Here is a 15839-nt window from a genome sequence, read left to right on the forward strand (position 1 = left end):
CCAGGTGAAGATGGAGTTACTGTAAAGTTGTTAAAATTAGGAGGAAGAGACATGACACAGAAACTGGCAAGACTCTTCACAAAATACAGGCTTGACACCTAAGGCTTCACAAAATAAAGGTGTGAAGGCTAAGGAGCTTAATAATTCAATCATAATTTTGCTGCATAAGAAAGGAGTTAAATCAGAAATTAGAAATTAGCCCAATTAGCTTGTTGTCCCACATCTACAAGTTGTTCACAAGGGTCATTGCTAACAGATTAGAAAGAATACTTGATGAGAATCAACCCAAACAGCAAACTGATAATAGTAATAATAATAGTGGCATGTGATGCAAGAAAGCAAGTGTATGAGCTTATGTAGCATCTCCCAAAAAAAATTCACACAACCATTCCCTCTAAATGTTTGTCCAGTTCCTCCTTGAATTTATTTAAGCTATCAACTACCACAACGGCAGATGGAAGTTTGCTCCAACAATTAACCACCCGCTGGCTAAAGGCAAATTTCTGCATATCTATTCTACAAGTGCCTTTCCTCAATTTGAATTTATACCCCATTAGGTTCGTAATCTGAGCAAGTGGAAGAATCTCATCAGAATTCATGCTCAACCCATTCAAGGCCTTATACACCTCAGTCAGATCACCTCACAAGTGCCTAGTCTCCAGCCACTGCAATTTGCAGAACTTAAACTTCTCTTGGTAAGAGGATCCCTTCATTCCCCTCACCAATTTTGTTGCCCTTCTCTTTACACGATCAAACAAATCTATATCCTTCCTAAAATGAGGCCTCCAGACCTGTAGGCAGTACTCAAGGCATGGCCTGACCATTGCCTTATAAGCCGACCGGGCTAGCCGAGTGGGTAAAGTACCTGCCCGGCAACCCAAAGGTCGCGGGTTCGATTCCCGCCTCGGGCTTGGATCAAAGTACTGCAAAAACCTTGGGAGGTGCAATATGGCCACAGAAGCCGATGCGCCAACAACTACCAAATCAATCAACCATTGCCTTATAAAAAGGGATAATCACCTCCTTTTCCCTGCTAGCAAAATTCCTGTATATCATTTACAAAACCCCATGACCTGCTCTTTCAACCTGTCTACAATGCTCAGAAAACTTCATATCTGACTGCACAATTACTCTTAGGTCTTTTTAATTTTCTACCACCCTAATTCTAGTACCACACAGTTGATACGTTCCTCTGGGGTTACTTCTGCCCATATGGAATACTTTGCATTTGTTAATGTTAAACTTCAGTTGCCACTTCTCAGCCCATCTGCTCAAAATTTCTAGATCCTGTTGCAGTAGCACACTACCATTACTGTCATTAACAACCCTGCCAAACTTTGTATCATGTGCAGACTTCAACACTAAACCTGATATACCTTCATCAATATCATTGATAAATATACAAAACAACAATGGAGCCAACACCGAACAATGGGAAACTTTACTAATAACATTAGTCCACAAAGAGCAGCACCCATTGATTACCACCCTCCATCTTTTCCCACTCAAACATCCTTTTATCCATTGTAGCAACTTACCCTTAATACCATTCTGCTCCAATTTGTACAGTAGTCTACCATGGGCAACAGTGTCAAGGGCTTTCCTGAAATCCAAGTATATGATATCAAAAATATTTTTTGCATCCAGTTCCTTTGTAACCATATTATAGTATCCAATCAAATTTGTCAGACAAGACTTTCCCTTAAAAAAACCCATGCTGTGTCTGAATTATTGCTGTAGTTTTGTCTAGATGATCCTGCAGTGCATCTTTAACCAGTGACTCAATTCTTTTACCCGGAACAGAAGTTAAAACTAACTGGTCTGTAATTACTCGTGTTACCCTTCAATCCCCCTTTGTGAATTGGGGATACATTTGTACATCTCCAGTCTGTGGGGACCTCCCCTGAGTCCAAGGATGCTCTCATAATTATGGCTAAGAACAGACCTCCTTTTCCACTTCCTTTAATATAACTGGATAGATCCCATCCACCCCAGGTGCCTTTCTTATGTTTAACTTCAACAATTTCTCCTTCACTTTGCTCCCAATTATTACAAAATCATTAAGCACACCCTTCTACAATATGATAACCTTCTGGCATTTTCCTTCCTTAATAACTCCTCATGTGTGAATGTAGATGCAAAATACTCATTCAGTTTGTTTACTATCTGAGGAGGATCATCAACTGTCGAACCATCAATATCAAATGGACCAATCTGATTCATCCTTTTAGAGTTTATATAAGTAAAAAATCCTTGCTGTTTTTCTTAGCATCCTTTGTCAAAGATTTCTCATAATCTGCCTTCGCTTGTCTAATCTCCTTTGTGACTCGATTACAGACTAGCTTATATTGCCATAGGCTTCTGTGTTGCGTGATAATTTATATGCATCCCATGCATTTTTCTTCTCTGCCACGAGTCTCATTAGTACATTTGACAACCATTTAGGCCTAAACCTTGAACAAATTTCTTAATAGGTATGAAACGTCTAGTAGCTTCCACGATTAATTCCTTGAATGCTTCCCACTTAGAATTTGCTGTTAGTAACATAATCAGTTGGTCCCACTGTACAGAATTTAAAAACTGTCTGAGACCCCTGTAGTCACCTTTATGGAATCAAAATCCCTTTCCTTTACACCTGATGGTAATTATATCTTTAAGTAAATCCCACATCAGTACACTGTGATCACTGCCACCTAGTGATTCCTTTATCTGCAAATTCTTAATACATAAATGATCACTGCTCATAACCAGATCAAGCATATTACTCTGTATTTGCCTCTCGAACATGCTGCTGCAGAAAACAATCATCCAATAAAACCACAAAAATCATGCTATTGTGCGTGTGACCAACCCACAAGTTCCAGTCAATATCTGGGACGTTAAAATCCCCCATTATGTTAAAATTAGGAGGAAGAGATACGACACAGAAACTGGCAAGGCTCTACACAAAATAAAGGCATTGACGCCAAGGCTGCACAAAATTTTGTGAAGGATTTTAACTTCCCAGATATTGATTGGAATTTGTGGGTTGGTCACACCAGCAAGACCTTTGTTGATTTACTGGATGATTGTTTTCTACAGCAACAACACTTTACAGAGGCAACCAGAGAGAGTAATACTCTTGATCTGGTTATCAGCAGTGATTATTCATGCATTAAGAATTTTCAGATAAAGAACCACTAGGTGGTAGCGATCACAGTGTACTGATGTGGGATTTACGTAAAAGACGTAACTGCCATCAGGGGTAAAGGGAAGGGTTTTTGCTTTTGTACACTGTGACAGTTTTCAATTTGTGTACAGTGGGACAACAGCAAATTCTGAATGGGAAGCATGAAGGAAGTAATTGTGGCAGTTACTAAGCTTTTCATGCCTAAGAAATACTGTTGAAGAAGAACAGTATTTCAAGCAGAAAGAAATACTGTTCAAGGTTTAGGCCTAAATGGATGTCAGATGAACTAATGAGACTCGTGGCAGAGGAGAAAAATGCATAGGATTCATATAAATTATCAGACGACACGGAAGCCTGTGGTAGATATAAGCTAGTCTGAAATCAAGGCACAAAGGAGGTTAGGCGAGTGAAGGCAGATTATGAGAAATCTTTGCAAAAAAATGTTAAAAAAAACGGCAAAATTTTTTTTTAATTATAGATAAACTCTAAAAAGGAAGGGGATGAATTAGATTGGTCCACTTGATATCAATGGTTTGATTGTGGATGATCCTGCTGAGATAGCTGACAACCTGAATGAATATTTTGCATCTATATTCACACGAGGAGTTATTAAGGGAGGATATTGCTAGAAGTTTATCAAACTGTAACAAGGTGCTTAATGATTTTCTAATAACGAGAGCAAAGTGGAGGAGAAATTGTTGAAGTTAAACATAAGAAAGGCACCCAGGGTGGATGGAATCTATCCAGTTATATTGAAGGAACGGCAAAGGTAGTACGCAATCCCTTAGCCATTATTATGAGAGCATCCTTGCACTCAGGGGAAGTCCCCACAGACTGCAGATGTATTGCCAATTCACAAAGGGGGATCTAAGGGTGACAATTAATTACAGACAAGCTAGTTTAACTTCTGTTCTGGGGGAAATAATGGTGTGACTGGTTAAAGATGCATTGCACGATCGTCAAGACGTGGACTAATGTTATTAGTGGAGACCCCCCCAGGGTTTGGTGCTGGGCCCACTGGTGTGGCCCTGGGTGCCAAGTGTGCTGTGGTCAAGTGATTAAAGTGCGTTCATTAAAGCAATCTTTTGGAAGAGCTTTTGCTATATAGAGTTTCTTTTTTGTTGTGATTACAGTTTTTCTCATTTTATACTAGAGTAGTTCTTTGACACTACAGGAAGTAGGCAGAGGCCCAGAAAGGAAAGTCACCTTTCTGTTTCTTTTTCATATCTGTCACTAGCACAACTAACAGCTTCTTGATCACCTCGTGGTGCTGCTCCTGCCTCCCCGTGGTGGGGCCCGAAACCTGGAAGGGAAAGTTTTCCTTCCAGGGCTAAAAGGAGCAATCAGGGAAAATGAAAATTTCCCTCCTCTGAAGACAGGATTTTCTACATAGCAATTGTGACAATGAAAACTGCAATAGAATGAAAACAGATGTACCTTAAATGGAGTACCCATCTTTCCTTATACTGCATTTGCTAACGAATCAGTAATTAGGTACACTGTCTCCCTTCTATATACAAAAATGTTTAGAAAATGTAGCTGGATCACCAAAAATGGTACACAGACTGAAATCTGGTGACTTATTAATTAAAACCACGAACCACAAACATTCTGAGTCCCTCGTCAAACTAACATCATTTAGTGGAGTCCCCCACTGAAGTATCTCCTCATGCTACTCTTAATAACTCTAAAGGAGTCATATCCGAATAAGACCTATTGAATGTCAAAGAGGAGGAGATTGTTTAAGAACTCCAAGACCAGAAAGTTACTCAAGCAAGACGAATAATGTTAAAGAAGGATGGAGAATTTGTACCTACTCATAGCACTATTCTTACTTTTTCTACACCGAACCTATCTTCATCAGTAAAAACTGGATACTTAAACTGCTGCATGCATCCTTACATCCCCAATCGTATTCGATGATACAAGTGTCAGAAGTTTGGGCATTCCCAAACTGTCTGCCGAGAAAATTCAGTGTGTTCAAACTGCAGATCAAAGGAACATATTGATACCAATTGCAATGCGGAATCATTACGATGTCGAAACTGCAAAGGCAGTCATTCAGCATTTTCTAAATCCTGTGAGCAATGGAAGCTGGAGAAAAAAAAATCCTGAAATACAAAGTAGATAACAAAGTCACCTACCCCGAAGCGAGAAAACATCTACAAAACATACCTAAACGTACGTATGCTGAAGCATCCAAAAGATACCAAACAGTTTCAACTCAGACGGATACAAAAGTTCCACCAGAAGTGTCAATTTCTGGCTGGGCTCGATCACTCTTATCATCTGAATCACATTCCACAAAACAAACTGTCAATAGGACTAATAATACACCAATCTCAATACCACCTACTACTCAAGCTCCAGTTATTCCAGGTCAAATAGAAAACTCAGATTATGCTAGGAAGAAATCATCTGATACCATATTTATGGTATCAGATGATTTCTTCTGAGAATAATTGCAGAGAATAATAATTATGATGAACCCATTCTAGATCCACAGGGTGTCAAAAATATTGGTACAAACGTTTAGGGGAGGTTGGTAACATCTAATGGAATGTGAATCGCATAGAACCCATAACCGGAAATGTCACGAGAAAGTAGTAGCAGAGGCACAAGACAGTAATTAGTGGCAAACATTTATTTGATATAATATTAACAATGGAGTACGAGATAGATGCATTTCATGATGTTACAACAGATGCTCGAAGGTTCCACCATGAGACGCGATGCATGCGTGGCACTGATGCAGCATGGATTGGTGGACACGGTCGAACACACCTGGAGTTTCTCTGACAGTAGCAGCAGCACAGATGAGTCTCGCCATGAGATCCATTTCTGTCTCCACAGGTGATTCATACACAATAGATTTGAGGGCCCCCCGCAGAAAGAAATCAAGGCTCGATAAATCAGGTGAGCGTTGGGGGCCAGGCAACGGGTCCACCCCGGCCAATCCATCGACGCCCCAAAACGCCTGTTCAAATGGTCACAAACACACCTTCCATAATGGGCAGGCACCCCGTCATGTTGAAACCAAATGTTGCGTCTCACATTTGCTGGAACCTCGTCAAGTAACCCTGGTAGAATTTTTTCAAGAAAGATCCGATATTTAGCGGAGTTCGTGCGGGATGGTAACAGGTATGGGCCGACTAAGCAGCCACTGACCATACCTGCCCACACATTTATTGCGAAGTGATGTTGTGCCGCATGGGGGGCGCACACCGTGTGGGTTGTCGTGAGCCCACACATGAGCATTGTGCTGATTGAATAAGTCTTCCCGAGTGAAATAAGTCTCATCCTTGACCAAAACATAGGCTGAAAAATTCAAGTCTTGAACACTTTCTTGGAGAAACCACTGCGCAAAAGCTACATGTACAGGATGATCTTGGGGGGGGGGGAATAGTAACTGAACCCTTTGGGGGATGAAAGGGGAGCAAGGAATGCCGGACACGCTGTACACTGCAACGAGACACTTCTAAGGCAGAGGCAACGGCACGTGTGCTGGTAGTAGGATTATTCTGGACGGCATTCAACACACTTTCTTCCGTGGCAGATTCTCGTTGAATGTGGTCTGCCCGCACTACTCCTGTTACCTCTAAGTGACCCATAATCGCACAAATTTTGATGCACACCTGCAAACAAATGGTGGTCCAGCACATGTATGTCTGGGAAGCGTTCTCCATAAGTTCGTTGAGCGGCTCGTCCATTTCCCTCTGCTAATCCATACACTAGGTGCATGTCTGCCAGCCCACAGTTCATATCTTGATGCATGCGCTTTGTGCGGCAACTACAGCTTGAATGAGTAAACCAGAAATTTTCCTTCTCGCGAACTGATGAACAGCACCGTGTACCGACTTACGGTGACAATTCCTGTTATGGGTTCCTGTGCGATTCACATTCCTTTAGATGTTACCTACCTCCCCTAAACGTTTGTACCAATGTTTTTGAGACACCCTGTATATGCTGAAGACGACATGGGTACACGTCCATTCTTCCCAAAAAAGGAAAAAAATAAGAATTGACTGTCAAAAACAGACCATATCTAAAAAACAGACAGATTTGACTGCTAACTCTAAACCTACACAATGAACAACATAATCCAGTGGAATTGCAGAGGGTTTCATAGCAACATAGATGACATATACGAGTTAATCGATCGTTATCATCCTCTGGGTATCTGCCTGCAAGGTACAAATTTAACACTTCAAGTGATAGATGACTCTTGGTGGTAGATGACTCATCTACCGGTGCAATACTCAACCAGTGCAACTCATCTACAGGCAGGCCGCTAATTAGTACACTGGACTGAACCTATTGGTAACTCTCTAGGAGGCTTCCAGATCAGCTAGTGTATAATCTTGCTACCTCTACTCTGCCAGATAGTGACTGGAGGGAGTCTGAGTAGTGTGTATGTGGGGAGCATTGTCGAGGCCATATTATGTCAAGGATCTGGGTATATTCTTACCAAGTGTACGCCCTATCCAAAAATTTCAGTACTTCGTACAGCATGTCCCACCCACTTTTTCTTACTATTGATTATACCATGAATTGTCACACTAATAGATTCTAATTCTTTTTGTACCTAAAACGAATTCAAATGTATATTGATTGATATTGATATTTATTTTTTTATCAATCAATAGACATTTGAATTCGTTTTAGCTACAACATAAAACGATTTCAAATGTATAATCAATTTTAGCTGCTCCCAGAGCAGTCATCACATACTACTTCACTACCTTTGGTAGGTGCAATATGGCCAAAGTAGCCCTTGTGCCAGAAACTCCCATAACAACAACAAAAATCACTGTTGTTTTGTATATTTATCAGTGATATTGATGAAGGTATATCAGGCTTAATGTCAAAGTTTGCAGATGATACAAAAGCTGACAGGGTTGTTAATGACAGTAATGGCAGTGTGCTACTGCAATACGATCTAGAAAAGTTGGGCAGGTGGGCTGAGAAGTGGCAACTGATGTTTAACTTTGACAAATGCAAAGTACTGCATATGGGTAGAAGTAACCCCAGAGTAACGTACCAACTGTGTGGTACTACATTTAGGGTGGTAGAAAATGAAAAAAGACCTGGGAGTAATTGTGCAGTCAGATATAAAGTTTTGTGAGCAGTGCAGACAGGCTGCCAGATCAGGTCACGGGGTATTGTCAATGATATACAGGAATTTTGCTAGCAGGGATAAGGAGGTAATTGTCCTCATGTTTAAGGCACTGGTCAGGCCTCACCTCGAGTACTGCATACAGGTCTGGAGGCCTCATTTTAGGAAGGACGTAGAGCTGCTTGAACGAGTACAGACAAGGGCAATGAGATTTGTGAGTGGAACAAAGGGTTGCTGTTACCAAGAAAGGCTACAGTTCTGTTAATTGCAGCATCTGGAGACTAGGCACCTATGAGGTGATCTGATTGAGGTGTATAATTCCTTGAATGGGTTGAGCAGGCTCAGTTTTGATGGGATTCTTCCTTTTGCTCAGATTATGAACCTGAGGGGCATTTAGAGTTATAGAATAGATGTGTGGAAATTTGCCTTTAGCCAGCAAGTTGTTGATTGCTGGAACAAACTTCAGTCTGTCATTGTGGAAATTGATTGCTTAAATAAGTTCAAGGAGGAACTGGACAAATGTTCAGAGTTAATGGATGTTTGAAATGTTTTTTTTTTTTTTTTTTTTTTGTCTGATGCTACATAAGCTTGCTTTCTTACATCATATGCCTCTGGTAATGCTAATTAAATAACAATGCTAATGTGTACTGACGGGTATGCAAATGTGTGCATGTATGCCCTTATGTCCTATGCTGGGTGGGAAATGAGTCCATTTAACCTGTGGCGGGGGAGTATCAGACACAGATTTTAAACTGTATGTATTATTCTATTCAGGGTACCGCAATGGAGTTAAAGTGTGTGAAAATTTGGGAATGCACAGGACTGTCTCATAAGTGTTATTTGTTGTTCCCTGAATATTTTTATATACAGTTGGACCTCTGTATAATGAAATTGATTTTCCCTTGAAAAAATTTGTTATACAGAAATTTCCTTATAAAGAAATATGATCTTTTCAACAATGAAAAATACTGTAAATTCAGAAATAAAGTAAAAGATGGGAAATAAATCAGGAATAAGTGGGAATGGTTACATTTTCTAAAATTTTTAAACAATTTATTAATACACACATATTAATGACTACTTACATGATGCGCAAAATATGTTAGTACACTTTTGAGAATTATGTCTTAATTTGTCTAAACTTGAACCATTGAAATATATTTTCTGTTACATTTTCTTCCCACCAGAGGCCTGGATGCAGAGTTTCAAATGCTGCCAACATTTCTTGTTTGAAATGCCTTCATTTTCATTGAACTCATCGTTGATATATTCACTAGTTCTTTAAATATGCTCCAAAATGTTGGTATCACTTGGATATTCAGCTACTATGACATCGTTATCAACTTCTAAAAATTCATCAGGAACAATTTCTCCTCTGATCAGACCTTGCTTGGAACTCTTCCCAAGATTGCTCAATGTCTTGTAGTAGTTCATTCTTCTCATCTGTGTTAATTAGCATTTTAGCAAAACTTGCTTTTACAAAACAATTCTTAATCGTTGTTTCCGTTTCATCTTGCTCCACACTTTTGCAAACTCTGATATGCATATACACAAATCTCTAACAGAATCTCTATGTTGGTTGGTTTCTATTCTCAGTATAATTTTTTTTCAGTGTGAATCTTCGGTAATGCATTTTCAAATTCTTGATAATGCCTTGGTCCATTGGCTGCAGTCATGGCTGGATTTAAACTTGTCGTGGCCCTAAGCTGTAACATGTATGAGGCCCTTCTCCCTTACCATTCACCTGTCACAATATTAAAAAAGGATTTTTTAAGATGGAACGAGGCACCTTGGAACTCGAGGCCCTAAGCTGTAGTTTGTTTAGCTATATGTAAATTTGGCACTGGCTGCAGAAGGAAGAAAACAAGCTTCACACTATTAAGGTTTGAAATTGCCTTGTGAAGGTGGGCAGGGCAGTGGTCGACAGTCAACGCAATTTTTCTGTTTTCTTTTGTTATCTTTCTATTGAAATTTAAAATCCATTGCTCAAAAATTTCACTTGTCATTCAAGATTTTTTGTTGTAGTTGTAGTCCAACTCTTAACGACTTTACTCCTTTGAAACATAGGGGTTGTTTACTTTTGCCTATTACCAAAAGCTTCAGTTTGTTGTGCATCGCATCTGACATTACCTTCAGAAACCAAGGAACAGAACTAGGGATCAACATCGTGTTTTGTGTAAAGCTAGGGAAAAGTCCCAGCTTATTGGGATGATGTCTGTCCTGAGCATAAACATTTTATTTAAGCATTTTAAAGAGGACAGGAAGGATGTAGCAGATGATCCTCAAAGTGGACAGACCAAAAACAATCTGCAGCCTTGAATTGGTGGACAAAGTGCATAGGTTACTAGCATGTGACTGCTGATTAATGCTGAAAATGCTAGCAAGTGAGTTACATGTGCATAAGGAATTGATTTGGTCCATAATTACCACACATTTGAGAAAAGGAAAACTTTGCACAAAGTTTGTTCTACACTATATGGGCGATGTGGATAAACTTAGAAGAGCAGATGCTTGCAAAGATTTTGTTCAAACAGGTGACAGTGAACTTAACCTGCACTTGGCTCTGGCAGATTTTTTCCTGTTTTCTAAGTTGAAATTGAGATTGAAAGGATCTGATTTGATATTGTTTATGACATTCAGAAGAATGTAGCAGCAGAATTTAATACCATCACAGCAGATGAGTTTTCCAAGTCTTTGAAACTTGTGTGAACGTTGTAACAAATGTATTCAGTCCCTGGGGGACTGTTTTGAGGGAGGCAATTAAGTAAATATTTTTGTAATCCATATTTTGCCTTATATGAATTGTCATTATTTCTTTGTTGCCCTGTCTATTCCTTCTCTCATTTTTGTTTCCCTTGTGTTCATCATACTAGAACTAGCCATTACATTGTTGAAATGTGTCAGTTGGATGGTTCAAAAACCCACAGTACAACAAGAATTTCAAATAAAAAATTTGTTTTTTTGTTTATATTTATATATCTTGGTGGGGGGGGGGCTAATTCTGAATACTTGATGCCTTTCGATGAAGTGTGTTTATTCCAGGCATAGTTGCTACTGTAATTTCACGAGTATCTGATCTTGTTGGTTTCTTTTGTTTTTATAATTTTGTTTTTATTTATTTAATAATAGTCAGGATGTAAGTAGTAGCACCTCACATGCTTAACTTTGCAGCTGGCAGCAGTTATCATATGTTTAAATGTGGTAATTTGAATAAACACGTAAAAAATGAAAGCAAATCAGATACAGTACACAGATTTAATTTATTTTATTTTTTTATTTAAGGCACATGTTGCACAGATGCAAGGTCAGCAGCAGCAGTTTCAAAGGCTAAAAGTTGAAGATGCATTGTCCTACTTGGATCAAGTAAAAATTCAATTTGGCAATCAACCACAAGTTTATAATGATTTTTTGGATATCATGAAGGAATTCAAGTCTCAGAGGTGTGTGTTCTTTAGTTGATAAATTTCTTTTGTTTTAAATGGTAGCGGTAATACCTATTGCCATTTATATACACTGAATTGCAAAACAAAAGTTTTTAGAAAAGTCCACTTAAAATTTTTGTTTTAATGTTTGACCCTGGGGAAACAATGCTTCAATGCTTTCTCTGGCTGCACATACTTGAATGCTAATCCTAGCCTACGACCATAGTGGTCGACATGAAAGTATACATGGAAAATTTTGTAACAGAGAAAATACAAGTAATGTGTGTTACAAGCCTTTCTTATATTAATGAAATCCTGTTATTTATTTTTTATTTATTTGTGCATGCTGTAGACTATCTGAGAAACAAAGGTTAATGAAATTAAGAGCAGTTTTGTTGCTTATGATGATAAATAAAAGCATTATTATCCTTACTGGAAAATGTTCTTATATTGACAAGGGAAAATTTTGTTTCAAGTGCATTCTTTTCCTTATGTGACCTCCTCATCCCTTTGGAAGATTTTCAGAATGCAGCCTTGATACGAGCAGAAAAGTTGAATGCTCTTTATTGCGATAGGGAGCTCTCTAAAATGATGAAACAAAAAGCGACATGTGACATTTTCTTCAAGCTGCAAGAACTGCTGATGGTTCATTTTGGTCTCAAAACCTTAGACATCAACTTTCACAAGTAAATCAATCATTTTGTATAATTTTACTTTCTTGCTCTGTGTTTGTTTTAATTTGTTACTTTTCATTATAATAAATAAGTGCATGCATACATATAGGTGCCTCCGTAGCCATGTGGGCAGGAACAGCAGTGCATAGCACACTTCTTGATTAGACCGGGATTCGAGCCCGTGACCACCAAATACGAAGGATGCGGAAAGGTCAGGGAATGACCACCGCATATCCCCCGAGCAATATGGCCTTAGTTGCTAATGCTCCCAAAAACTGTCAGTCTACTGGAAAAGCTCTATACCCCCATCTGTGGAGGAAGTTTGAACTAAAACATACCACTTCCATTTATTTTCATATTCGTTTAACATGACAGCATCAGTCTTAGAAACTTTACTGCCATGCCTCACATGTATCTAAGACTGATTCTGTCATGTTAAACGAATATGAAAATAAATGGAAGTGGTATGTTTTAGTTCAAACTTCCTCCACAGATGGGGGTATAGAGCTTTTCCAGTAGACTGACAGGTTGCAAGTAACACTAGTTTTGTTAGTAACATTAACATTCCATGTCACAAATTTGCAGTGGAGATATGAACAAATATGAAATTTTGCTTTAGACTGGGAAAATCTGCAACAGAAACTTAAGACATGTTAAAAACTGTTTATGGTAATGAAACTTAAGGTGTACTAATGTGTTTGAATGATATGAGCAGTTGAAAGATGGATGTGAGGATGTTTGTAATAATTACAAAAGTTTGGAAAAGTTGTGTCAAGAAATCATTGACCCTGTCAGCATCTGATAACTTAGACATCAGATGTTGTCATCTGACAAGTTGAATATGAATAAGGAAATTATTCATCAAATTCTTCATGAAGATGTAGAGAAAAGGAAGATCTGTGCAAAATTTGTGCTGCATAGCCTCATAGAGAGTGTCATCATGCAAAGACTTCACAAAGTCTTTGCTTCCATATTCCATAAAGTGGTAGCCACAATCTTCCCAATGGAGGGCTGAGACCTGAATTGTTTTGAGGGGATGCTAACCCATTGCATGGATTTTTGTTTTGTTTTCAGATTTCAGTGATTAATTCATTTCCGTTACAATTCTTGAAAGAAATGTTTGTGGATCTGCACATCATAAATGTGTAAATTTTCCTCACAAATTTCAGTCCTGCGCTGTTTTTGAAGATGTGTGCATTTTTGTTACCCAATGAGAATGTGCATTTGACATGGTGAGGTGTTCATAAAGATGATCAGTACCAAACTCTCAGAAATATTATATAATATATATTTCTGAGTATTTGTGATACGTTCGAATCACAAATTGCATGCATTCGAAAATTGTAGTGTATGAGAGTGTTTGTGGATCTGTGCATCATATGCATGTAAATTTTCTTCACAAATTTCAGCCATGCACTGTTTTTGTGAAGAAGTGTGAATTTTTGGCACCCAATGAGAATGCACCTTTGACATGGCAAGTGTTCATAAAGACGGTAAGTACCAACCTCTCAGAAATATTGCATAATATATTGCTGAGTATTTGTGATACACCATGCATTCGAAAATGTAGTGTATGAGAAGTTCATCTTTAAACGACTATGTTTGTAATAAATGCTGAACAACCATCCCTAGGAAGAGGTTTTATGTGTACCATGAGACCCATCATAAAAGTCATTTTACAGTGATTTGACTGGGGATGCCTCTATTCTGAGTGGCGCCTCCGTAGCCAGGTTGGAAGGAGTAGCAGTGCGTAACACACACTTCTTGATTAGACCGGGGTTCAAGCCCGTCACCACCAAATACAGAGGATGCGGAAAGTTCAGGGAATGACCACCGCATATCCCGGAGCAATATGGCCTTAGTTGCTAATGCTCCTAAAAACCAAACAACAAACAAACAAACAAACAAACAAACAACAATCTATTCTGAGTCGATAGAAGATGCCACTATGGCCTTGTCCAAATAATTGAAGTTAATTGCACTCCGTGGTGCATCCAAGAAAGTTAGGATTTGTATCAAGTCGAATCGGTGTTTTAATAAGGAAACCAAGTTGGCCTTCATCAGGAAGCAGAAGGCCTACTGTAAATGGCAGAAATCTCAACTTACTCAGACCTCACTATATTCAAGAAAGAAAGAGCTTACTTCTTAATAAAGAAAAGACAAGTCCTAAACCAAGCTGTTCTTGATAGGTTGAAGAGGGGTAGAAGGATTCTATCACACCAGACAAACCATCATATCATTGATCAAAAGCTTGTCCAGGAATGGGTACAGTGCAACCTCCTGCAAGCAAATTTTTCATATCCAGATTCCTCTCCCGCACAAGAGGACTGGTTATCTAGGGCACAGATGAATGATATAGAAATACCTAGGGAGACCCTGATTGATATCAACAAATTACCTAACAAAGCTACTGTAGGACCAGACAGTTTCCCATTTTTCTTATTAGAAAAAGTATGCAGCATGTACATTGTTGACCTTCTACTACACATCTTCAGACAAACCTTACAATCCAGAAGAGTTCCATCAATTTGGAGATCTTACCATGTCAAGTCCATTCCAAATATTAGGAAACCTAAATCTCCAAAAGATCTGCGACCAATTTCTATCAGTTGCTCTTTACTTAAAATCTTCGAAAAAGTGATTCAGCCAGCAATTGCTCAGCACTGCTTTGGTCACAGGCCCGAGTACCTTCATACCGTTCTGCACAAGCGATCAACAACTACAAATCTTCTACATACCCTCTTCAGAATCCAACAGGCCATCAATAACAAATCCCAGATTGACATCATCTTCCTGGACATTAAATTGCCATATGACAGAATTTACTTACCAGCTCTCTTTACTATTCTGAAGCATTACTTTGGTCTGGCAGATACCGTGCTACAAATCTTGAAGTCCATCCTACTTCTCAGACAACCTGTTACTGTCAACGATTTCCAGGTAACTTTTGACGTCACAAGAGGCATCCCGCAAGGGAGTGTGCTTTCAACAATCCTCTTCACAGCAGTTTTGGAACCTTTCCTTGCATGTAATTCTAAAAACTTCGTCTCTTATGTCGATGATCTGAAGTTCTTTGAGTTCAAACCATCCTGATCAGATCCTTGATATTAACCAACAGGCCTCTACACAGATAATGAAACTGGAAAACTATCTAGCATCTCCATCAGTTGCTCTTTACTTAAAATCTTCGAAAAAGTGATTTTGCCAGCAATTGCCCAGCACTGCTTTGGTCACAGGCCCGAGTACCTTCATACCGTTCTGCACAAGCGATCAACAACTACAAATCTTCTAGATACCCTCTTCAGAATCCAACAGGCCATCAATAACAAATCCCAGATTGACATCATCTTCCTGGACATTAAATTGCCATACGACAGAATTTACTTACCATCTCTGTTTACTATTCTGAAGCATTACTTCAGTCTGGCAGATACCTTGCTACAAATCTTGAAGTCCAT

At 38.9% G+C, this 15839-nt stretch overlaps 1 protein-coding gene across 9 annotated transcripts in view; it reads left to right on the plus strand.

Moving 5' to 3' along the window:
* The window catches only part of LOC150075069 (paired amphipathic helix protein Sin3a-like), a 718000-nt gene that overhangs the window by 115421 nt on the left and 586740 nt on the right, over window positions 1-15839 (plus strand). For all 9 annotated transcript variants that reach the window (XM_090389145.1, XM_090389146.1, XM_090389142.1 and 6 more), the window contains one exon: window positions 11568-11725. In XM_090389145.1, coding sequence (XP_090245271.1) covers window positions 11568-11725 — 158 coding nt within the window. The remainder of the gene's footprint in view (window positions 1-11567; window positions 11726-15839) is intronic.

Source organism: Mastigoproctus giganteus, chromosome 14, assembly GCF_048544385.1.
Source record: "Mastigoproctus giganteus isolate SK-2022 chromosome 14, ASM4854438v1, whole genome shotgun sequence".
Lineage (NCBI taxonomy): Eukaryota > Metazoa > Arthropoda > Arachnida > Uropygi > Thelyphonidae > Mastigoproctus > Mastigoproctus giganteus.